Consider the following 25,298-nt stretch of genomic DNA (forward strand, 5'->3'; position numbering starts at 1 on the left):
GTATCCTTGTCTTTCATCTCGTATTTCGTCGAGCATACATCATATGCAAATTAGAGATACAAAGCTATTACAATCTGAATTACCAGATTCTTGACACTGGAGATTTGTACACATCCACAGAAATAACGTAATTTCCAAATCAGATGGTAACAAATAGGATGAATAAACAGAAAAATGAAAGTGATGATGAAAATGTGTTTCAGAAGGTTTTGCACCGAGGTCAAATTACATGAAGCAACACGGCACCTGAAGTCTTCCAATGCGGGATAATACAGTTATCAAGCAACAGTTTTGATACAACAAGAGATGATTTAACTAATTCTACAAATAAAATTAAATAACAGAATCCGTAGGAAACAATTATTTCGAAGGCTGGGCTTCAACTTCACCAAGCTATGTAGACAGGTCATATTAGAGCCCCAAGACTGAAAGAAGGTGACGCCATCTTGGGGTTTCCTCATCGAAGATGTAGGTCAAAGGTGAAATAAGAACTCCACTACCTCCAATCTGCACAAGAGAATGTGTTAAGTTGGAAATTCATCAAACGGGTTTGGAGACTATCCAGTATCAACACATGGCATCGAGCAGGTAAATAACACATATCGCTGAGCTGGTAGTACAGATCATCATGCAAACAAGACATCATTTGATGCAGGTTTTAGAAGTCATAAGAATAGGGTGTGTTGGTGGCAAAATATTATCTCATCCAGAAGAAAGACACTACGATGATCAACAGAAACCAAGAGCAAACCTTGCCGACAACTAATACATGCACGAGTATAGGCCGATAGATATAGGATTAAAGATTGTTGCTCACCATCCTCAGCTGCTGAACAGATTTGTACAGAGCTTTCTTTGGCACGCAAATAACTATAGCATAATAATCAGCAGCTACCTTCCCATCACGTTTGCAGAAAACTGGGCTAATAGTAGGTCCCTGTATACAAAAGGCATGAAACCAAGTAAGATGCTTTCATACGGATAAAATGTGTTATAGCATTATGTGCACAGGACAAGCAAGCCAGACCTCCAACCCAGATAACGATGGTTGGCTTAAAACTCGCTCAGCCACTTCCTCTGCACTGCTTCCACGCATGTTGGCGGTTACCTGTCATGGGAACAGTAAATAAAAGACTACAATGCAACAAATAAGTCAACATCAAGAAAGAAACAACTCGTACCGTGAACTGACCAACAGCTTTTAAATGTGCTTCCAGTCTTTCCAGCATTTCGTGAGTTATATCTAGCACACCTTTTCGCTGAATCAATGACTTTCTGCTGGCCACAAGTACAGCCTGAAATGATAAACCAAGGTCAAAGGAGACAGTGTGAACCACTGGCATCCAGGATGAGTCCACCTTGAAGCAGTTACCTGACTTTCCACGATGACTCCACCTTGAATTTCTTTCAGATTATTTTCTCTCAATGTGGTTCCACTACTCACAAGGTCCACAATGGCATCAGCTATCCCCATCTTGAAGGGGGAGAAAGGGAGAAAATCAATCAGTATTTATTGGTTGAAAGCATTGTGATGTTGCACTAATAATCTATAGACACAAACAGGACATATATAGAAGTAATTTAAACATAAGAAGTTTAATACAGCTCACAGAGGCACAACAAGGAATAATCAACTCATAACAATACATACCGCTAACAAAGATAAACTATTCAGAAGTCATCGCTGTGATTAAGTGAATGCTTTAACTTAATAAATTACGTGTGACTCGGTGCATATAAACTTATGTGTATGATTTTAGGAAATGGGCAAGAAATGTTCGAGGTTGCTCAAATATATTCCTAAGGTTCACCTAGTAAGAAAACTGTGAATTTCGAGATTCTTCATGTGCTTACCATATCACTTTAGAACATAATGAAACTTAATTAGGGTTTGTCTCTACCCCAATTCTCTGACGGCTGATTTAAATGTAGGGAATGCAGCATTCACGGAAATCAACATACACTTTAAGATGATCATTGTGCTAATTAAAAATTCAAAAAACACCATATTATGATATCCTGCTGCAGCTTGAATCACGAGAAAGATAACAAGGCCAACTCAAACATAACATACTGGTGCTAAGTAAAACAACCCGTGCTGTACATAAACAAAAAAAGTTAGTTGCTGCATTCGTTGTGCAGTTGTGCTGATGGAAACTAACAGGGCTGTTTTTCAATCATAAAGACAACTTTTAAGGACAAAAAAAACTACAAAGCTTTTTCTAATGAGCACAGTTGCTATTGGGTTATATCTGCTTTCCTTTTGCTTAAATCTTACTATTAGATTTGACAAGCAACTATTTGAAACTGTATTCCATGAAAATACTATTTCAAGCTTCTAGCAATAAAACAAAATTGCGTAGATCCAACCCATTTAATTATAACTAAAGTATATCCATGAGGCAGGCTTCAATCACTAACCCCGCACCCCTCCAGAGTTAAACTTTGAGCAAAAGAAAAACAAATAAGCTTCATGAGACTACGTGATCTTAGAGGTTTTAGGTTCCTGTGACAAACAATGTGTGTTGCTGCAGATTGAAGAATCACTAATATGGATTGGCATTCTGGAATATCAAGTATCACTACTTGTTTTCATATACATTTCACTCAGCACTCGGTAACCTCTGGTCCATATAGGAAGCAGAGAGAATATATGCATGCATATATGCATATTTAAAATAGAAAAGGGAAAGAATAGCAAAACCATAAGCAAATTAAAAATGCGGAAAAGAAATGTGGAAAGAAACCAACAAATATGAAGTAGCATCATCATACACTATCACAAACAAAGTTTATTACTTACTGCAGGAGCTGCTTCCAAAGCACCATCAGCAGTTGAGAATGTTACATGACTGAGACCATTATCTTTCATGAACTTAGGACCCAACTGCATGCAAAATTCTTGGTCAAGCATAATCTTCTGTACTGAAAGAAAATCATAAATAGAAAAAGGAAAGGGAAAAAAGAAAGATAAAGAATGAGAATTTTCATATAAACCATACATATGTGAAGCCAGTGGCAATTCTTAGAGGTCTTTCAGGTGTCCACTGTGGCATCTCAGCTAACTCTTTCAACGAATTTATATTCTCAAATATGCCGTACTTGGGAATCTAACACAGAAAAGGGATATTTTCCATGGTATGAGAGCTTAAATAACAGGAGTTTGCACATTGGTAGCACAACAATAAGCCATTTACTTACTGCTAGAGATAAACGGCAATCTCCGTAGTCTAGAGAGTCATGGACAAGAATGAGATCTTCATTTCCCTGCAAAGTATGCAAATCTTGATTATCAAATCCAAAGTACAATAAGTTTCCAATCCAAATCAAGAAACGCGCATTAAGATAATCAGAGAAATGCCCATCAAAGGAGGCTAAGTTTTACTTCATGCATAATTGCATATACTAGTATCAGATGAAGGATCAATCAAGCAAGCTTGAGCAAGGAAGACTGTAGGGCCTTATACTATTAGACAAAGCACTTAATGGGCACATTATTAAGAAAACCAGAGGACGACACCATAACTTACCTGTCCAAATTCCAAGACAGTGTCCAAGCCTACAATTCCAAGGTCCAAATCTCCAGATACCAATTTCCTCACAACATCTTTAGGGCGTTGAAACCAAACTTCCAAATTTGAAATCTGTAATATAAAGTAGCCAAACTTAGTTACACTATAAACGATACATATGTGAAGAGTGAGAATTTTCATATAAACAAATGCTAGGATGTATAAACAAATATAGACTCTTTAGAGGTTATTGTTTTAAGTCAACAATACATTGACACATGTAGAGAAGGTCTTGAGTTAGTACACTTAACGAGAAATATATGGCATGATTGACTACCTTTCTCCAACAAGAGAAAGTCCACCCATCAGATGAGAGACTACATTGGTTCAATTGTGAGAAATACTACTACATATCATTTCTACACTATATGTTGAGATAGTAGGACTTAATATGAGTGTACAGTCCTATTACACAAGCTCTCCATAGTTTTGCAAGCACATATATTCGACATACATATGCATATTATGATTAATATGTCATGCAAAGGTTTCATATTCCAAAACAATAAATCAAAGACATTACGGGAATCCATGCAAGCTCTTAAACCCTATAGAAGTTAAGGTCAATGTATGCTTGACCACCCCAGTAAGCTAGCGATGAGAAAGAGAAATTTGCTAAGCAACATTTTGAGAATACTAGTACGAGGACCAAAATTATGGGTTGTCATGTTCAGGTTTTACTAATAAAATTTGAGAAAGATAAGAGTATAGTTGTAATCCTGATAAGAAAAAAAAATATAGCAATAAAAAAAGGAGTTGAGTCATTACAAAGGGATTAGTAATCCCCAAAAAAAAGTAGGGAAAGGGGATAAGAAATTTATATGAAACATTGTGCAATAGAACTTCCAATATTGATCCAAGGCCCTTCACCCAATATCATCCTGAATTTATGACTTCAACTCCTTCAATTAACTTAAAAAAGAGCACAAAGAGAGACAAAGAATTCAATAGGATTTTTTGGTGACTGGTGAGAAAGAGATGTGATATAATGGGGATATAGTGCAGATAACAATTCGTTAGTCGCCTAGCACCTCTAGAAAGGCCCCTTATTGAATGATGAAACTATTATAAAAATTGCGATTGATCTTCCATGGATTTTGAGGATTAGTGCTACCAACAATGTAATCATCCCATTTCTTGCCACATATTTGCTTTCAATAACCCTACACCACATAGAAGTATTTTATTCTTTTGGAATTACCAACACTATTCCCAATACAGCGTCATCTTTGAAATATATTTGCAATACACTGTCACCCAATTCTTTAGGTCATGCAACCACTTACTAAAAGACATGTTGAGAATGATTTTTCCATCAAAATCTTATTTTTACTTTCCATCAAACTTGCTACTCCTTTTGACAGCCAAACTAATGAAAGAGATAAACAATTGGTTAAAAGCTTAAGACAGTTTGCATTAGCGTCATCTGGACAGATTGCACCATCTCTGACAAGTAGGCCTTCTCGTCCCAGCTAGATTTATGTAAAACATACTCAAAGTTAGGTAAATCATCCAATGATTACCTTCCAACAAAACCCCTAATTATCACCCGCGGCACAACCATCATGTTTATCGAATTTCTGAGGTTTTTTCCTCCACATTAATGCCCAATCACACTATTATCCATTCCCAATTGCAAATAGTTACTTTGAGACCTGTCTTTACCAACAATCAGACCTTCTACTGGTAACCTACTTGAACCTCAAACCAAGGATAATGAGGATCATATTGCCTCAATGTCCACCACCCTCCTCCAGAAAAACATTGTCACAAAAGGTAAACATAAGGACCCACAGGTATTGATTCAAACATGAATTTTAGTTGCAACTACTCCATACAAACTGAACGAAACATTGCTATAAATCTCCCACAGAAACAAAACAAACAGAGAGACATGAGATTAAGAGTGAAATGCTTGCATAAATTCCCAATCAAAATATCCGACAAAGAAAGTAATCGCACCTGAGGAATTTCTGCCACATACTGCCGCGGATTAACCTGCCTCACCGACAATTGACAATCCTTCACGGCAAACAAAAGGATAAAACGCAATCAAAATCATGACATGAAATACACAGCACTACAGTAGTATTGAATATATGTGTGTGATAGTTGTCATTACCTTGAGAAGGTCGAGAGTGTCGGTAGCCATTCGGCCTTTACTCGGCAGGCCGAGGCGGACTTCATTTCTGTCGTGAGACCTCTTCTCGAGGTTCCCATTAACCACGGCCGCCGGCGACGCGAGCGAGCAGCATGAGACGGTGAATTTCACTGCGACGGGCTTGGGAGAAGAGGATGAAGAATTAGGGAAATGCGGAATCGATGGGCACTGCAGGAAAATCGTCCGCCCCACAGACATTTTCCGGTTATCCTCTCTCTAAATCCTCACAGCGTTCACAGCAGATTTTGTTCGAGGGTAAGAGTTGTGTCTCACTCTCAGTGTGTGTGAGAGAGAGAGGAAATCAATGGCCGCCACAGCAGAGATGATTATTGGGTGCGGGGAGGCGTACGATTAGAATCTCGATAAATCAATTTCGGAATATTCATCATTTACTGCATTTGGAAATTAAAAATGACTCTCATTATATGCATAAATGCATTCATTCAATTCCATCCAAGAATAATTATTTCAGCCAAATTATAAATGTACTTTCTAAATGACATAATCCTTGTAACCCTCTTTACATTGTAGTAGGAGAAGTATTTTGGTCACTACGAATTTAAATTCGAACGTTTAACGGTTTAAGGATTTAAGGCTAATTCTCCCTGTTTGGCGTTATAGTCCATTTAATTTAATTGACGTATTTATCAATAAATTGAGAAGGCTAAAAACGACCATGTTTCCATCAAATTGATGTTTTGCAACTACCGCGTAGAATTTTATAAAATATAAAAATTATATCCACAGCATCATGAAGTCCTTTTTTCTTCTCTCTACCATTTCTGATTTGTTGTTTAATTTTTTCCAGCTTAAAGGTTTCAATTACCACTAAAGTAAATATGTAAAACACTTAAAAAGTGTCTAAATTGAATGGAAAATATAGAAACAATTTGATTTTCATCAACGGCTACAACCGAAGGTTATGTAATATGATGAAAATGTGTATTAAGGTCCATGATTATGTAAGAGTAACCACAATAGCACTGCCGCTGCAGCATGGGCGGCCTATTGTAAGCCACGTAGGGGCCGCGGTGGTGCATCCACAGCCAGAGGACCTGGTTGTGCCGGGTGGGAGGACGTCAGGGGTGAGAAAGGGGCTATCTAAAGCCCGACGAGCAAAATGATCTTAACATGCATAAATCGATAAGAGCCATACTTTTAGATTCGATTTTCGACAACCCAATCTGATTCAAAAATTCAAACTTTTATGAAAATGAGTTTGATCTAACTTAATTTTCTACAAGTTCGGATCCAAATAAAAAAAAATCCAAAATTACATAAAACATCAGTAAATTTTAATTTAATTTCTTCTTAGTCTAAATAAAATTTTAACCAATCTTGTCTAATTAGACAATTATAATAACTCTAAAAATCTAAAACTTTATCAACTTTCTAATAATTAAGTTTAGAGAAAAAAAATACTCCTATTAAAGTTAAATTTTAGAATCATAACATACACCATTTAATTAAGTACATAAAAATTTAAATTCTAAATGAAAAAAAATGGATGGAAGGAATGTCTTCCGATTCAATTGAAGTTTTAGTAGAACTGTATTTTGTATTTTGGATTTTTTTCAATATTTATAAATAAATCTGAAAATACTAAATTTGCTAAAGTTATTATCCGATCTAAAGTTCAAAAAAATCCAATGTAAATTTAGTTTAGATTTCATGTGTTGGATATGGTTTATTGATAATTAGCACATCAAAACCTCATCCGAGATGTCTATAACTGTTTCACTGATAATGTAACCAACCTTCTATCTTCGAACACCGATCTGAAATATCCCACAAAATTTCCCCCATTTCTCATCTTTCTCGTTGCTGCCTGTCGAAGATTCTTCAATCATCAGCTACCGCCGCCGGAAATTACTGATCTTAACAAAAATCCCATTTGATTCACTTCAATTTCCGTCATAACCAGTGGGAAAACATACCGGGCAGCTGGAAGCTGAAGATGATTGCACGATTTTAGAGAGAAATTGATCAAATTAAGAAACCCTCTCCACTTGGGCAAGGTGTTGTTACAAGGTCGTAGTTGGGATTTCGGAGTGAGTGCGAGGATGGCGTCCGAGCAGGCGGCTACGGATGACATGTCTGGTTCGTACCGGGGGATGTCGTCTGAAAACATAAAGGGGTTGGTTTTGGCGCTTTCTTCCAGTTTATTCATCGGCGCCAGCTTTATTGTTAAGAAAAAGGGGTTGAAGAAAGCCGGGGCTTCTGGCGTCAGAGCTGGTAATTCATTACTATTTCATTTTAACTTTGTTGTTTCTGATGATGAATAATTCGGGAGTGTAGGAGCTTAATGTGTTCATATCTGAGGACGCTGTTTGCTTTTTTCCCATATGATTTAAGTGTGATCGTGGCCTTGTAATGAACGAGCTAGTGGCTCGAATCTCAAATTGCTACTTTTTTCACTAGAAGTAAGATCTTCGATTTGTCTGAAGCTGAGCCTGCTTGTAAAATGTACATCTAGCCTCAGTGAGGAATTTGCATACAAGAGATGAGTCTGCCATTGATGCCAAAATAAGTATTGTGGGTCTGGAGAAATGATCTGGTAGTCCGGATCAAAAATATAATGCTTGTATGCTGAAACATACTATCCAATCACTTGTACTACATGATAATCATGATCTCAGTAACTTTGTGCAGTCAGCCTAATTCAAAGTACGAATTACTATTTGAGTCCTTTATTGTTGGAGCTAATTAGAATTTTAGATGTCGTTGTCAAAACTATTGCGTTTGCATTTTTTTCAATTTCAAAGTTCTTTGGATATTTACCACATTGGTGTCCGACAACAATCTAGTGAGAATGTATTTTAACCCTTTTTTATTATGTGTTGGGTGGTGAGCTGGTTTTCTAAAAGTTGTACTCATTGGTGAGAATTTTTGTCATGAAAATCTTTTAGTTGTAAAATTGGTTACAAAATTTTTCTTTCCTTCTAGAGATGATGATAAGTCATGTTTTCTATAAATGGGATATAGCTGCTGAGTGTTTAGTGCTTGAAATGTTTTTAGCATTTTTTATTAACGGGATCTTCAACAATGGTTGCTACTTCGATAGAGTGGGTACAATAAGATCTCATTGCTCATTGAAGTATAACTAAAGTTGAAGATATGCTTTTAATGACGGGCCACTAAATACATTGCAATTATAAGTTTGTAGTTGGCCTCATAGTTTGATTGATAAGATGCATTTTGTTATTGTACATGTGTTTTTCTTAAAGTGGTTTATGTCTCTCTGCTTATTTTAATTGCCTATTTAGTCCACAACATGTCATAAATTGCCATTTAACCTTGGTTTTCTCTTTCTTAATTTTTGTCTACAGGGGTTGGTGGCTATTCATATCTATATGAGCCATTATGGTGGATTGGCTTGATAACGAGTAAGTTTTACTTATATTTGTGTATTTATGAAGAACTTATGTACTTCAGGAGTATTTAATTATAATTTATAAAGTACACATCTTACCCACATTTTAGGAGAATAGGAATGTAAACTTGTTTCCTAATGTATTCGGTCTCAAGTGGCTTATGAAATAGTTCCTTGAGTGCATGGTGGTTATTATTTGTAATGAAAATTTTGGTATGTATAGTTTGTTGATCTATGCACCAGATCACGGGGCTATGAATTTTCATGCACATATAACATGCTGAAATATTTTAGATGCCCTAAAATGACCGCTAACTTGCATATCAACATTTGAAGTTGGTTAAGATATCCTGTACAGTGTAATGGATCATTATCATTTTGCCGACCTAATTTATTGTCTTTAGGAAGCTGTCAACAAGTTTACTCTCAAAAATGAGAAGTCAAACCTAAACCATATCACTAATATCTAACATAGGGCTAAGTAGTAAACAAACCCCTAATAATGTTTACAGCGAAAACCAAATAACTCATTATCGTGCCCCCCCTAACATTCCCAAAAATAGGACAATTTGCCGCCTCTCACTCGCAGGCATTTTAATTTTGTTAACCAAAACTCTTTTTCTCTGGGTGGCCAGGATAGTCTGCAACACTGCCCCACCCCTCCGCCATCGCCCCCATCACACAACTTACTGTTTCAGCTGGTTTTGGTTGAGCTAGGTTCGGCTGTGGGCTCGGGGTGGAAGGGGGAGGTGTGGCTACTGTGGGTGTTGGGTAGAAGGTTGGCTGCTGTTAATATAGTTAATTGCTATAAAAACATAGACTATACTGGAAAAACTCACAAAGAAATGATATATGGAATATAGTTATAAAATGCAATTTTCCAACATATATATAGGTAATCTTTGCCCATAACCTTTTTTTCGAAAGAATGTAGTAGAGAAAGCTGCTTTTTGCTGATAGCAAGCTCATTGACTGTCAGTTGATCCTGAGTCCCTAATCGTGCCTTTTTCTTGGTTATTGAGGAATAATGCATGCATAATTAATGTTAGGAGTCCTTTTGTGTCTGGCAGGGGATCTGAGCCCAATCCCATTGAGGATACAGTGGTGTCCTTGAGTAGATGACGTGTTTCCTGACATGATGAACTAGTCCATTGTGGATTTTGTACCTTGTGAGTTGTGACTTGGATGGACACATATGATTCTGTTTGGGTGATATAGTTTTGGTAGTTTAGCCTGTCCTTGTTCCAGGTGGTTTTATTAAGCAGATCGTCCAAGAAGTTTTCTTTAATTGAGTTTGGCATGGACGTTACCAAACTTCAGACCATCTAATAAGACAAAAAATGTTACATGAGCATTCCTCATGTATAGCAGCTACTTGATTACTGGATATTATTTTTATGCCCTGGCTTTAGAGTGGCTGATGCTGGAGAATTATGCTGGGTGCTTCATATTTATTGTGTTTTACATCGTGTTTTCAAATATTATGTTGCTGGTGCAAACTGCTAAGACCTAATTAAATTACACAAATCAAATATTATCTATTCCGTCTAAGCTTATCCCTATTCTGGCTGGAATTTTGACAGCCTGCATCGTTAATTGATGTAGTATGATTCGACATTTCCCATCATTTTGCCGTCTGTTTCTTGTTGTCCTCCTCATGTGCTTCCATTAGAAAGTTCTATTTTCATCCAGCTTTTATGTGTTCATAGAATTTCTTAAGCAGCAGGCATAAGACACATAATCAAAAAGTGCTGGTTTCGTTAGTCAGTACTTGATTCTGATCAAAATTTGGAAATGTATCTTATAGGTTGCATTTCTGTTGTTAGTGTGAGATGATGCATCCCAAACTGAGTACTGTATTGGTTTCGTTTGCTGTTTCCACAGTGATTGTTGGAGAAATTGCAAATTTTGCAGCTTATGCATTTGCGCCCGCCATTCTGGTTACCCCCCTTGGTGCACTCAGCATTATTATCAGGCATGATCAGCTACCTAAGTCAAGAATTGTCTCCTTATTTTGACTGCTGATTATTGCCTGTTTACTGCAGCGCTGTACTTGCACATTTTATTTTAAGGGAGAGACTACACATTTTTGGTATTCTAGGCTGTGCCTTGTGTGTTGTGGGCTCCACCACAATTGTCCTACATGCTCCACAAGAACGAGAGATTGAATCTGTGAAAGAAGTTTGGGACCTTGCTACTGAGCCAGGTAACTTTAAGTGCAGCTTCTTTTCTTCTTGGTTTATTTTATGCAGAATTGTTGCATATGTTCTCTGCGGAGCTAAGGACAATGCATCTTTCCTGCAGCTTTCGTCTTGTATGCAACTCTGGTGATAGTAGTTGTCGTTGTTCTGATATTCTATTATGTACCTCAATATGGCCAGACACACATATGGTTCTATATTGGTGTTTGTTCATTAGTTGGTTCATTGTCGGTAGGTGTTGCTTTTCCAATCTATTTCTCTTCCACCAACTCCTCTTAGACCCTGCTTACATGAGACAGCAGAAAGGAGATTGCTTTTCTGTTCTAATTGAATGTTGAACTATGTAAAATTTCCTTGGCAGGTCATGAGTGTCAAAGCACTAGGGATCGCTTTGAAGTTGACCCTATCAGGAACAAATCAGCTAATATATCCACAGACATGGGTCTTTGTGATGATCGTCCTTTCTTGTGTTCTCACTCAAATGAATTATCTAAATAAGGTATTTTCTTCTAGTGTTGGTGATATATTTATATTGGATGGGTATGGGATGATATAGTTTTATTTGGCCTTCTCTATCACATTTCTCTGTTTTCATATATGTGGATAATCTTGAATGCAGGCTCTGGATACATTCAATACTGCTGTGGTTTCGCCAATTTACTATGTCATGTTCACATCTTTAACTATCGTGGCCAGTGTGATCATGTTCAAGGTAATAATACTGGTGCTCGATCAGAACTAACATGTTATTTTAAACATAATGCGCTGCCCTGATAATTTTGGATGAACGGATAAAATTAATAGATGGAATTTAGTTGTGTTAAGACAAGCTAGTGAACAAATGGAAGTAAGATTCAGAATATAGGCTATTTTTGTGATTTTAAAGATTTATGGTTAGTTATGATTGCCTCATATATTTATTTGGAAAATAAGTTTTTATCCACATGCTGGGCGCTTGTGATTTATTCCTTGTTCCACTTGATCTTTTTGTGCATGGATGAAATCAATGCAGTGTTATGTTGATCCTCCAAAATTTCTTTAGTCTTGCCATTTTCATATTTAACTCCCTGTCTCCTAGCCCGATGAAGGGAAAGAAAGGGGATGTGGGTGTAACAAATGGTTTATATATGGAGCAGGATTGGGATAGGCAGAATCTGACTCAGATTGTCACGGAAATGTGCGGGTTCGTGACTATTCTCTCTGGTACATTTCTTCTCCACAAGACAAAAGACATGGCAGACGGTATGTGAGGTTTACAATGCTGGCTTTGTATCTGTGGATATCGGATAATATTCTGTAATTTAAGCTTGCTCTTTCGTTACCTGCGTACATAATGATCACTGTTTTGTATTTAGGTTGTACGGCGTCAAGGCTTGCCAAGCATGAGTATGAGGATAGTTTTGTTGAAGAAGGTATCCCTCTAAAGCGGCAGGATGCAATGAGAGCAACATGATGTATGCTCTCTCTTTTTTTTCCTCTTTAATATTTTTGGTTCGATTGTAACTGCCTGCAAAAAGCAAGGTCTGAAAAATTACACTCTGGAGAAGATATTACAGGATGCATCATCGATCTTGGAGAAGATAATCGCAGGATGCATCATCGATATTGCATTTAAATAGATATACATCTCAATATGAATATGCATGCATTGTTCTTCCAGCCCATCCCAGATTCCACTTTTAACTTCCTTTTCTCGTCTTTGAGTCCGATTGTGGCGTCTGGCGATATCAGTTTTGTGTGAAAAACAGGGGAATTGAAGTGGATGAGATTCATTTACTTGTTTTTATTGAACTTTTAATATTCTTCAAAATAATACTAGTAATGTACGTAGTTGTTTTTTTACTTAAAATCAAACATACTTGGGAATTAGTTTGAAAATTCCAGCGAAGTCCATGTCTAAACGAATGAAGTCTTGCACAGGATAAACATAGATAATTCTGAGAGTTGTTTTGAGACAAACCTCCCAATCTTTGATGAATCTCCGTTCTCCACTTTAATATAGTATGGGGGGTGTATAGACATAGAACAACTGGTATTACATCAATGCACATACAACATTTGTACTAAGTTCATGAGCATCTATAACTACAAGGGTTTCCGCGTTGAGACCTTCAACCGAACTTGTGCATAACAGAGAATGTTGAGTCTGTTTACGTAGTTTAGATTCAGTACATGAGTGGTTATGGCAGTTTAATGGTGAATGAAAAATTTAAGGTGAAAGCTGTTCTCTGAAAGATGGATATATATCTTAGCGGTCACACGATCCACACACACCCATCCCATATTGTTTGTTTATAGAGATATGCAATTGTAAACAAGGCCTTTGAAGTAGATTTATGCATAAAATATGAAAATTAAGAATTGAACCCTACCTAAATTGAAAAATTCAGCTATCGCTTAACTGGTACTCAATTTTAACTAAAAAGCACCCACTACATGCGTTTTTAGGAAGCTTCATGACAATAGAAAGGGTGGGAGAAAAGCTTCTCGGATGGGAAGCCATTTTGCTTCCCAGTAAGAACTGCTGAGATGGGGTCCATCGTTGAGCCACTACACGCGCACATTAGACTACCCCCATCGGTGACTATGGGATGGGGGTGGGGCATATAGGACAAAATAGGGAGTATTAAAAATAAACCAAAAATAAAATTGCCCAACCCAACCCCCATTTTCATGGCTTGTCAGCCGGCCCACCCAAAAATGAAGGCCAAATGACACTTGTCAACTTTTTATTGGTTTCATGTATTACTATTTTTACATTTTTTATTTACTATTAATTATTGATTATCACTATTTTATTTAATAATGTACATGTCTTAGAATTGTAATCTATAAATATGAAATCTAAATACTTTTGAATGTTTTGAATATTGTGAATTTATGAAATTTTTATTACTTTAAGTGATTAATTTTAATTTATTTAATTACTATTATTTTTGTCTTTATATATCATTTCTTTGTATTTTGGTTTGTTTATTTCTATGATCATATTATATTTTTTAATGTGTGTAATTTATTATTATATTGTGCTTTAATTATTTGAATATCTAATATTTTTTGTTTTAAATTTGAATCATATACTTTTTTATTATAATTTGTAGACATTATTTAATATATTTAAATTAATTATAAATCAAAATATTAATATAAAATATATGAAAAAGAAAATATTGGGTTGGGTTGGGTTGGGGTCACTGATGGAAGTAAAAAAGTTGATGGGGGTTGAATTGAGTGAGGGTTGTGTATGTGGAGGATAGAGAAATGAATATTTTATTAAAAAGTTGATTGGGGTTGGGTTGGATGAGTGTCACGGATGGAGATAGTCTTAGGCCGCACGACTTGGACGCTTATAGTGAACGCGTCAGTAATGCAACTGAGTGACAACCCACACTAATATGTCAATTTTTATTTTTGTTAATTTTCTTCATTTTCCCTTCTTTTAATTGTTTGCTCATTTTTTATTTAAATTTAATAATAATAAAATAAAATATTGTGTGGTGTAGTAATTTCAATTATGTATTATTAATATTGTATTTTAAATATTTTTAATTATATTATTTTGAAAAATATTATTAATTTAATAAATGTATATACAAAGATAGATAGGGTAGTGATTGATGCACTATTTATTAGCACTAAAAATACCTGCAAGCATACAGGATAGATCTAGTATAGCTAAAGGTCAGTACCGGATATCGAACACATGGAATAAGATTGAAACTGACTACCATATACTAAGCATCACATACTATCTAGAGACACGAGATTTTTGGTTTGATTTTATAAAATATACATAAAATAAGTAACCAAATAAAAGAAAGCATAAAAACATATGATACAAAACATGCGTAAGAAAAGTAGAATTTTAGGATTCAAAACACAATTGACTTCCTTGAGTTACGGTCTCTAGAGTTATTAAGTCGGTCACTTAACTAGATTAAACTCCCTCCGAGGTGAGAAATCCATAGATTAGGTGTAAATTGTAATAATTGAAGTCCCCTTCTAGTTCTTAGACCTAACTCCTAAAAGATTGTAAGACCAACGACCTCACATGAAACCTCAACTCTCCCGAGTTCTATTGAATTAAAGTGTGAATTATCCCTTTTTCCAAGTCAACTATTTCGTCTCCTGAGTGCTCTAATCAACTCTAACATGTATTCAAGGGGTAGCTAATCAATTGAATATAGAAGGCGCAAGGATAAATCAAATAACCGCACGAGCTAACAAGGAAAATCAATTGAATATCTTCACTAAAAAATCCACCAAAGATGTTCTACTCATAGACAAGTAAAAACTACAAATAAAGTACGAGACATGAAAGAAATAGATAAAACCCAAGGTTGAATCTTCAATCTCCTTGCCTGGATCTGCAGAGCTCCGCTCCAATGGAAGATGGATGGTTATGTGTGGAATATGAGATGGAAGATGGATGGTTATGTGTAGAGAGGGGGAAGGATTTGGAGGCTCTGAGATGAAGATTATGAATTAGGTTAGAGGTATTTATAGGATGGAAAAAGGTTTATTTTGATAATTTTCGTGGCCTACAAGAAATAGGAGAGATTTGGCTTCCCAATATAATAATTTCTTTTCTTCCGTGAATTTCAGCCTAAATTTCCGCCAGCTTTGACTGCACTGCGCAACGTTTGTAGAATAGACATAACTTTCTCCACAAAACTCCGATTGAGACGTGCGAGATATCCACACGAAGCTATTTCGAAGAGGAAGAGAATGGTATGTATAAATCACTGATTGGACTCCAAATCTGATGGCAGAATGGGCTCGAACAGAGGCTGCTGCACCTTGGCCTTTTTGCACCTTTTTTTCTATCTTTTTCTATCATTTATCAACAAACACATCAAAAATACCAAATGTATAACATATGCAATTTAAGAACATAATTTGCATGATTGACATTTAAAACGAGTCAAATCTAGCCCTTAAAAACATGCAAAATCCGTGTTTGTCAACTCCCCCAAACTTAATTATTTGTTTGTCCACAAACAAAACAAGAGAAAAATAAATTAAGAAACACGGATGCTAAGAACTAGACTTCATAGTTGCCTCAAAAATTACAATAAAAATAAAGAGTTTGACAAAGAATACAAATCAAATCAAGCAAAGCTTATTTGTGCCTTTTCATTACTAGCTCGTTGATCACCTTGAAATACATACGCTCACAAGTGTTCAGAATTGTGTTTATCATTCACTCTCAAAGTGTATGTTGGGAAAAGTGTATGCTCTCAGATCATGCAACATGCAAAGTTTACCATAGGTTTGCTCAAAGTCTAATCTCTCCTCTACTTGATGTGATTAAAATTAAAAATCCGAAAGGTCTTTATTTTAGGTTATAATGTAGGCTCTTTGGTAAGGTGTGGAAATATGGCTAAAAAGTGACTAAACCCAAACATAGCAAAAGTGATCAAGTTCTACTACATCAAACTTACCACCCCACCAACAATTCGAATCTCAGTAAATTCTAGACTTTGTCTAAATTTGTTCTCACTTCCCAAATTTCTTTAATTTTTTTTTCTTTTCATTTTTTCTTTATTTTTTTTACATCCTTTTTTTTTTCTTTTATGCAAAATCGAATATCTCATTCAAACCACAGATGTCTATGCATTTTTTACAAGTAAGCACACTACTTTTCTCTCTACCTTATCTCTCCAACTCTTTTTACAAAATATAAACTAAATTCACCATGAGTGCATGGATAGTCCCCTTTATTTAGCTTCCAAAGAAAAATGCTTTAAAGGCTCAAAGTGGCTAGCTAGGGAAAAAAATGTAATGAGTAAGGTCAATAATCTATACATATATAAAGGGGGAGTTTTGGGAAAAATAACAAGATTGTCATTATAACTTTTTTAATAAAATTATAAATTTGAAAATGGTTTTATTTATTAATGTAGTAATTAGAGAGATGAAAAGGTTTCATTTACACAAATAAATTTAATACAAGCCGATCACTATAATAAATATTCTGTATTAAACAGTCACAAATATGATAGTTAACAAAAACAATCTATTTAACAATACTACTTTAAATTTAATTACAAAACTATAGCTTTGATTAATTTAGTATTATGTGCGTGCACAATTTTCCTTTATAAATTTTCTTGAATATTGTTGGGTTTAATGTGTGATTGGAAATATTTTATTACTTACAATCCATCACTAATATTATGCCACAATCATACAGATCAATTTCCCACATCAAATTACCTCTAACAAAGGATGCAAAGAAATTAAAGAAATAATTAATGTGGGAGTAATGTCGTGTGTAGTGGAAGGTGATCATGGCCATGGGAAGAATTTTGGCTTTTCATTTCATATAAGTAACATTCGTTATCTTAATTTGATGGTTTATAGTGTGTTAATTCCATGACTTTCCGTATCCTTATTTATGGCTATAAAAGTCATAGAGTTGTGGATGGATTATATATCAAAAAAATCACTTTCTCTTATCTCTAAAGTTCTTTTTGTTTTTATGTATTTAGAAGTATTGTATTGCTGAATTCTCGGAGCTTAATCAATTTCATTTGTACCTAGCGGATTTAAGGTGCTTCTATATGCTAGGAGAGTCGTTTATCTTTGGAACAATACGTCAATTCAAGAGGCTAGCCGCAACATAATTTGTCTTGCTGAAAGTGGGATGTTCTCAACTCGACTAATCATAATTCTATTTGTTTTCTTATTTTCATTGTAATTTCTATTCCACTTATTATTATTTTTTTCTTCAATTGTAATAGTTAGAATATAACATGTATAATTTTATCTCAATATATAATATTTGATTATTTATGATGAATCAATAAATTTATGTACAGATATATCTATATGTATACGTGTGTGTGATAATAAAGTAAAAAGTTTATATACTTGAATCAGATATTTTTATGACAAAAGAATTGTGCATGTATAATACTCCTAATAAATAAAATAATATGTACAGTAGTATATGTTGGAAATTAAATAATTTGCACAAAGAACTAAAAACGAAGCCGACTTTCGTTTCCTACTTATAAATATGTTGTTACGGACACTTAGTGGTCAAAAAAGAAAAAAAAAGAAAAAAAAAAGAAAAAGAAAAAAAGGGGTTTCGTTTGGTGAGACTGTTAAGCCGAAAAAGAGCTAAATTTTTGTTGCATACGTATTTATTTCTATTATTTTATGGCATATAGATACTATTTAATTTTAAAATTTAAACTAATACTATAAAATAAATTAATTCCCAAGCAGTGCATGGGCGTTTGCTCAATTTTACTAATATTGTAGTCTTTATTTTCCTTTGAGAAGTCGGTCATATTTTGTTTTTAGATTCGTCTCATTATTCGTTTCTAAAAAATATTTGGATTGTGCATCGATAATATGTAAAGTAGAGCCCCAGCTTTTACTTTGTGAATTTGTTTAGGGTTAACGGCAGTTTTCATGGAAATTAATTAGACTTCCAATAAATGTAATGAATATTGCTAAATATAATTATTATTTAATTAAAACTGATTTTGGGTTGTTACTAAAAGTTCCATTAAATGTAGTGGATATTGCAAAATAATTCAAGCAAACTTGAAGACAAATAGGGCGTACAATTTCCTTCCTTAATGTTTGTCAACACGTTTACACGTACATTTCATGCATAATTGTATATTAATTAACACAAAAAAATAACTTCCATAGTTATTGTGTATGAAACGACACATCTCATCCAAACGTTTACATGTCATGCATAAAATTATACTACCTCATTTTATTAGCCAAACATGACACTACATATTCCCTAATTATAAGGCAAATAACCGTTATTCACACTTATGTTTATCCGAAGTGAGGAATAGGAAAGGTTATATCCCTAATTATAAGGCAATTAATGATTTCAACATATGATCAAATTAATTTTAAAAAGTAGAAACGGTTAATATGAAAAAAATGCCCACGGCTTGGCCACAACCGAAATTAAACCCGTTCTGGCGATGTCTTTGACTCCTCATTTCAACAAAACACTACTTCGGCTCCAAAAGTTCTGAAATTAAACCCTTTTTGGCGATGTCTTTGACTCCTCATTTCAACAAAACACTACTTCGGCTCCAATAAATAATACTATTGGATGAATAGATGCTTGGATGAATGCAAGCTAAAAAAATTTTTGTTTACCATTCACATAGCCCTATTATAAAGTACTTTCTTGATATAATCATATAAACATATTTACAGTCAAGATTCAGGAAAAAAAACGTCTACTATCAGTAAGATTTATCAATTAGCCCGACCCAATGTAAAATATCGAATACAAATTTAAAAGCCCCAAATAGGATAAGTGATCAACAAAGTAAAATTGAACTGGGACGGAAGGAGAATTTTATTGATATTTGGCTCATTTGTTGGACATGATGAATATATTTTAAAGTTAAGGGTTTAGGATTGTAAAGTACTTTCTTGATATGAGCATATAAACATATTTACAGTCAAGATCTACTATCAGTAAGATTTATCAATTAGCCCGACCCAGTGTAAGATATCGAATACAGATTTAAAAGCCCCAAATAGGATAAGTGATCAACAAAGTAAAATTGAACTGGGACGGAGGGAGAATTTTGTTCATATTTGGCTCATTTGTTGGACATGATGAATATATTTTAAAGTTAAGGGTTTAGAATTTAGGTTTCAAGGTTTGGGTTTTTAGTGTATAGGGTCACTATATATAAAAGGAGAGTTTTGGGAAAATTTACAAGAATGCCATTTTCTTTAAAAAATTATATTACTGTTGAAAAAACAATAAAAACTATATTAAGGTTAAATACGTGTGATTTAAAAGAGCCTATAAATTTGCAGTTATCCAAAAAAAAAAAAAAAACGTGTGTGATTAAGGATTCTTAATTTTGCAATTATGTCAGCAACGTGATACAGATAAAATGGACATTAGGATCACTAAAAGTCATTCATAGAATTCTAAACGTTAAAAATCATTCTATAAATTTGAATTCCTTTAATTAAAATTATCATTTCAATGAAGAAATTTTCCAAGTGGTATATCGTCACCCAATCGTCTTTATGATTTTATTTATAGGTAAATGTACTGTATTCTCTATCAGTTTTGTGATTTTATATGTTTTGTTAGTAAGGATTATCGACAAATCTAAAACTCCCAAAATAAAATAAGTGATCAACAAAGTAAAATTGAATTGGAACGGAGGGACAATTTTATTGATATTTGACTCATTTGTTAGTCATGATGAGTACATTTTAAAGTTAAGGGTTTAGGATTTAGGTTTCAAGGTTTGGGTTTTTAGTGTATAGGGTCACTATATTGCAATAAAATGAAGCTCGACTAGGAAGTGTCTCACCAGTGCAATCTTAGATTATAGCTTTTGATTATCAATATCTAAAATCTCATTAGGAGAAATGGTAATTATACATTCTTTGTTTTTTTGTTTTGTGTAATGTAAATTTGATTTATTTTTTAGTCTCATGATATACTTCTACCATTTTATTTTTTCATCATGAGTTTTTAATTGTATTCTTTATTTATTGGTGATAGTGTTATATTATTGAATTATATATTTTTTTAATTATATGTTGTTGACGTGTGTTCCCAATTTTTATATTAGATATGTAAAGATTTTCATTAATTTATGGATTAATTATGATAAATTATTTTTCATTTAATATTTATTCTACATAATTATTTGGTAAGTATTATATAGATTCCGGAAAAAAAATATAATGTGCCGTGCATAGCACGGGAGAGATACTAGTTAGGATATAGAAAGTAGCTAATGATGGCCTAACGTTCTCTTTTATCATTTAAACACTATGTAGACTTAGGCAGACCAGGAGCAAGTTCTAGAAACAAATACATAAATGCAGATAAATCACACAAGAAAGAAATTTATAGCTTAAGTCTCACAAGGTATAAGCATGATTCATGACAAACAAGCAATTCATTAATTGTGCACATTTTCACTAAACCTTCAAATCAATGCATCAAGTCAACTCAACCAACACATAAAAGAAACTTTTTACCATAGGCAACTCGGCCTGATGTCCCTAAACATGAGTATTTCTTAGTTTTCTATGTTATGCTCTTGACAAGATTCACCTCGAGTTTTTAATAAAATAAATAATAACAAAAACAACTAAGCTCACGGTCCACCACTTCATCCCCCAAACTTATTCAAAATTACGTTAAAAATAAGTATGAAAAGTCAGTAGGGACGTGAGTAAACTAAAAAAAGAAGTAAGGAAAAAAATGATACCAATGTTGGGTTGCCTCCCAACAAGCGCTTGGGTTATTATACCACTAGAAATAATTAAATATTTTAAAAAAAGTTAAAAACTGATTACTCAAGGGATATTATAGTAAATTCCTCACTGAGGTTAGGGTTTAGGCTTTTCCGTATAAATTAGTTCTCCCACTTAAAAACCTCACCACTTAAGCCGATTTCATACGCAGCGCAGCCGTCACTACGCCACCAGGTAGTCGTACATTCAGATGCAGCAGTTGGCGTTTGCACATTTTGATGTGCCAATAATCTTTTAATTTACATTGTTGGTTTGGGATCATCTGATATAGACTTGTAATTTCGATTTTACCAATGTTTGTCTAAGTAGCTGAATTTGGTTGATTGTTTCAGTCAAAATGGTATAAGAAATATTTATTGACTTAAGATCAATTTGAGCTAATTTTGTTGGTTGTTTACTTTGACAACAGGTTTAGCAGCTTCGGGAGTCTGATCTAGAAGAAAAATGTCAGGGTGAGTGGATAGTTCGTAATCGTAATGATTACTTCTAATAATCCGTTTTTTGTGCAAATTAATGTTTATTATCAAGTTCAATTATTGAGTCAATAGCAAATTTGTTCTCATAAAATCAGTCTTCGTTTTGTTTTAACTAGACTTTTGATATTCGGTGGATGTTTAGATTATTTTGACTCTTTCCAGTTATTCTCTCCCTTCACTGTTCATTCGCCACATGTTGTGAATTTACTGTGCTATCAACACCCTCCTGTAGCTTATGTTGCTTATTAGCAATCACTACTTGATACTTGATGGGAGATCTTAGGATTTTATGTTGATTATGTTTGTTGTGATGGCTTTATTAGTTAGTTTATGATCACCCCCGTAGCCTATGTTGCTGGAACTCTTTTTTTTTTTTTTTTCTTTCTTCCTAACATGTGTATTTTGTCACTTAACAGTGAGGATGTTGTTGTTGCTGATGCACCAGCTCCAGTTCCAGCTCCAGCTCTTGGGGAGCCCATGGATATCATGACTGCTTTGCAGTTGGTTCTGAGAAAGTCCAAAGCCCACAGTGGCCTTTCTCGTGGACTCCATGAAGCTGCCAAGGTCATTGAGAAGCATGCTGCTCAGCTTTGTGTCTTGGCAGAGGACTGCGACCAGGCTGATTATGTCAAATTGGTGAAAGCTCTTTGTGCTGATCATAACGTTAGCTTGATCACTGTGCCTAGTGCTAAAACCCTTGGCGAGTGGGCTGGAGTAAGTGACACCACTTCATCTTTATTATATGCTCATCATTCTTAAATAAGGCATTTTTGGTTCAAGTTGGGTATTGGGATGTAGTCTTGGATTGGGTACATGGGGCTGAAGTTTGACTCTTTGGCACTTCCACTGCCTTGGGGATGAATGCAACACCCTATATCAACTCATACCTTCAGTTGAATTCAGACAGATATCCTCTATATCTACTTGAACATCTGAGGGTGCAACATCAGTTAATAGCGTATCTAACCTAAAGTCTCTAGAATTGGATCTTTGGTCTCACAACCTTTTCATATCTCTGTTGTTGCATCTTTTAGGAGCTGTCATTTATGGTTTATTTTGTGACCTTTGTCTCAATTTTTCAGCTATGCAAGATTGACTCTGAAGGAAAAGCAAGGAAGGTGGTGGGTTGTGCATGCGTTGTTGTAAAGGTTTGAGCTTTGACATTATTATATGATAAATCTGGACCTTTTTGGAGTGACAATTACATGCATCAACAAATTAAGCTTCAACTCATGATCATGTTTATATGTTTTTGCAGGATTACGGGGAAGAAAGTGAGGGTTTACATATTGTCCAGGAATATGTGAAATCGCATTAAATGGTTTCAGGATGTTGAACCCTTGGACATGAAGAGCACTTCTGATTGTGATTCTGATACTAGGATGGCGTGCTAGTTTCAGTTTTTTATCACTTTAGAACTCTTTCCAAGTCATTGTGGGGATTCGTTTTTGGACATCTTTAATGTTGGTTCAAGTTTTTATCATCTGATGCTTTGTAGTATAGAGAGATTGAACCACCTTTACATGTACTGTTTATGTTTTATTAAAGTTCTCTTGGATTTCCCCCTTTTTCTACTGTTTTTGTTGGTTTGAGTTTCTGTGTTGATTACGGAGTACTTGGTTAGTCTAAACTCAATTTGTATATTATTTTATAATTTTGGCTGGCAATATTAAGATTCATAGTTTTGGGTCTTAAAGGTTATGATTTGTCTATTTTTAGGTCCGTTGATGTTGAACTTGATCATCCAAGTGATTTGGGCCTATAGTTTATTTTTCGTTGTAAATATATAAAAAGTTTATACTCCTTTTGTTACTTACTAGTACTATTTCTTAATCAGAGTTGTAAACATTATGAATAGTTTATTTTTCTCCAAAAATCTTATATCCAATCTTCAAATTTTGACGGTGGTAGGAGTTATGCACGATTTGAATTACAAATTTACAATGCTCTAAACCCAAAATTTTATTGAAATAGTTGGTGATGGGCGGCGGCAAAGGCTTAAAATTTTAAATCCCATAATCCATACTCAAAAATCTCAATGATGATCGTCTATAAAATTGCAATTCAGTGGAAAATTTAGAATGCGAAGCTAGTACCTAAAATTCGCGCATGCCATAACGTTTCTCCTCAAATTAGGCTACATCGAAGACCTCTAACTCCAATTAGCTTATGAATGTCTGGCCATCGAGGTTCAAACCCCAATTTTAAAAATTTGGAAATTTCAAAATTGTTTTCATTTTATTGCAAAACTATGAAATTAAAATATAATTAAAATTTAAATGTTTAAATAGCAATAAATATATATTTAAATTAATTATAATAATCTCTCTTTGAAAATAGAAACTTTTGAAGTGGTATGAGTTTTAGTATTACACAATTGGCAAAATAAAAGAGATAATTGATAAATTAAAAGAGAAAAATGGGTAAAGTAAGAAAAAGGAAGAGAAATATTAGTGAAAGTAATGTTAATGGACTGTGAAGTCCACTATCTAAAATAAAAACTTTTGAAAGTTTCTACTATTTTTAAGTGACGAACTAAAAAGGAAATAATTTTCATTTTTAAGGGACAGAGGTAGCAATATTGTGAACTCTTATTTGAGACGACAACTTCACATGCACAACTTTTGGTACTTGCTTAGCTACCAAAATTCGATGCCAACGTGCGGTTTCATAGTCGGACATCCATGTGATAAATTTTGAAGATCACGAGCTTTAGAACCTCTAAGATTTCGTCTCTCTCCGCCATTGATATCAGTCGAATCTTGGTTTTAATCATTGTGATTTACATTGCAAAAAAAAATCCTAGCACCATTATAATTTAATAGTTTCGTCAATTTTTAGCCAAAAAATAACCAATTCATAATCTTTAGGATTCAAAACTAGTAAACATAATATCTTAAACCAAAATCATAAATTGCTATATGACAAAAATAGACTTTAGTCGTGTTACTTGTCTAATCAATAGTGTGTAAATTGTTAATTAGATCAAAATCACTTTGGCCGTTAAATTTAAGCGGCACATTACTTTAGGACAAAAAAAAGGACAATTTCACAATGTTTATGATTCAAATGTATTAACCATAATATTAGACTAAAATCATATATAGACCATAACAATGCATGTATTATATAATATTAATACGTGAATTTCAATGGTTTGAGACTAGAGAATCAGAGATGCCCAAGGTTTTCGGTTCAGGCGGTTAACCGTGAAACCGAAAT

At 34.3% G+C, this 25,298-nt stretch overlaps 3 protein-coding genes across 5 annotated transcripts; 2 read left to right on the top strand and 1 right to left on the bottom strand.

Moving 5' to 3' along the window:
- Positions 1-159: 159 nt before the first annotated feature.
- On the bottom strand, positions 160-6,066 carry LOC125221564 (ATP phosphoribosyltransferase 2, chloroplastic-like). The gene is made up of 11 exons (XM_048123701.2): positions 5,695-6,066; positions 5,535-5,594; positions 3,531-3,644; positions 3,202-3,267; positions 3,003-3,110; positions 2,804-2,887; positions 1,373-1,474; positions 1,182-1,295; positions 1,028-1,108; positions 818-937; positions 160-507 (listed from the first exon to the last, which is right to left on the bottom strand). The coding sequence occupies exons 1-11, from the start codon at positions 5,929-5,931 to the stop codon at positions 412-414; spliced, it is 1,182 nt and encodes a 393-aa protein (XP_047979658.1). The 5' UTR covers positions 5,932-6,066; the 3' UTR covers positions 160-411.
- A 1,358-nt stretch (positions 6,067-7,424) lies between these two features.
- Positions 7,425-12,969, top strand: LOC125223937 (putative magnesium transporter NIPA4). Of its 2 annotated transcripts, XM_048127255.2 has the most exons (9): positions 7,425-7,968; positions 9,063-9,119; positions 10,991-11,081; positions 11,152-11,312; positions 11,411-11,538; positions 11,669-11,806; positions 11,927-12,019; positions 12,444-12,549; positions 12,663-12,969. In XM_048127255.2, exons 1-9 carry the CDS (start codon positions 7,797-7,799, stop codon positions 12,758-12,760), a joined length of 1,044 nt encoding a protein of 347 aa, XP_047983212.1. In that variant the 5' UTR covers positions 7,425-7,796; the 3' UTR covers positions 12,761-12,969. The 2 variants fall into 2 exon arrangements, with proteins under 2 accessions (XP_047983212.1, XP_047983213.1); XM_048127256.2 differs by lacking the exon at positions 7,425-7,968 and having other exon boundaries at positions 10,914-11,081.
- Positions 12,970-21,691: 8,722 nt separating this feature from the next.
- Positions 21,692-23,650, top strand: LOC125217582 (small ribosomal subunit protein eS12-like). 2 transcript variants are annotated; one of them, XM_048119099.2, is made up of 5 exons: positions 21,692-21,774; positions 22,010-22,052; positions 22,493-22,790; positions 23,159-23,224; positions 23,335-23,650. In XM_048119099.2, exons 2-5 carry the CDS (start codon positions 22,045-22,047, stop codon positions 23,392-23,394), a joined length of 432 nt encoding a protein of 143 aa, XP_047975056.1. In that variant the 5' UTR covers positions 21,692-21,774; positions 22,010-22,044; the 3' UTR covers positions 23,395-23,650. The 2 variants fall into 2 exon arrangements, with proteins under 2 accessions (XP_047975056.1, XP_047975058.1); XM_048119101.2 differs by having other exon boundaries at positions 21,704-21,777.
- The last annotated feature ends 1,648 nt before the right edge of the window (positions 23,651-25,298 follow it).

This window comes from Salvia hispanica, chromosome 1, assembly GCF_029641045.1.
Source record: "Salvia hispanica isolate PSC_SH4W2 chromosome 1, Shi_PSC_v1, whole genome shotgun sequence".
Taxonomy (NCBI): domain Eukaryota; kingdom Viridiplantae; phylum Streptophyta; class Magnoliopsida; order Lamiales; family Lamiaceae; genus Salvia; species Salvia hispanica.

What these genes read in the sequence shown, in the direction of transcription:
- LOC125217582 (XM_048119099.2), top strand. An exon ending in CCCTTGGCGAGTGGGCTGGA is followed by an intron (nt 22,791 to 23,158) that starts GTAAGTGACACC and finishes TCAATTTTTCAG; the next exon opens with CTATGCAAGATTGACTCTGA. An exon ending in GTGCATGCGTTGTTGTAAAG is followed by an intron (nt 23,225 to 23,334) that starts GTTTGAGCTTTG and finishes ATGTTTTTGCAG; the next exon opens with GATTACGGGGAAGAAAGTGA.
- LOC125221564 (XM_048123701.2), bottom strand. Translation starts at nt 5,931, where the DNA reads ATGTCTGTGGGGCGGACGATTTTCCTGCAGTGCCCATCGATTCCGCAT. An exon ending in CTGTCTTGGAATTTGGACAG is followed by an intron (nt 3,268 to 3,530) that starts GTAAGTTATGGT and finishes CATACTTTGCAG; the next exon opens with GGAAATGAAGATCTCATTCT. An exon ending in CTTTGGAAGCAGCTCCTGCA is followed by an intron (nt 1,475 to 2,803) that starts GTAAGTAATAAA and finishes TCCCCCTTCAAG; the next exon opens with ATGGGGATAGCTGATGCCAT.
- LOC125223937 (XM_048127255.2), top strand. Translation starts at nt 7,797, where the DNA reads ATGGCGTCCGAGCAGGCGGCTACGGATGACATGTCTGGTTCGTACCGG. An exon ending in GCACTCAGCATTATTATCAG is followed by an intron (nt 11,082 to 11,151) that starts GCATGATCAGCT and finishes TGTTTACTGCAG; the next exon opens with CGCTGTACTTGCACATTTTA. An exon ending in CCAGTGTGATCATGTTCAAG is followed by an intron (nt 12,020 to 12,443) that starts GTAATAATACTG and finishes TATATGGAGCAG; the next exon opens with GATTGGGATAGGCAGAATCT.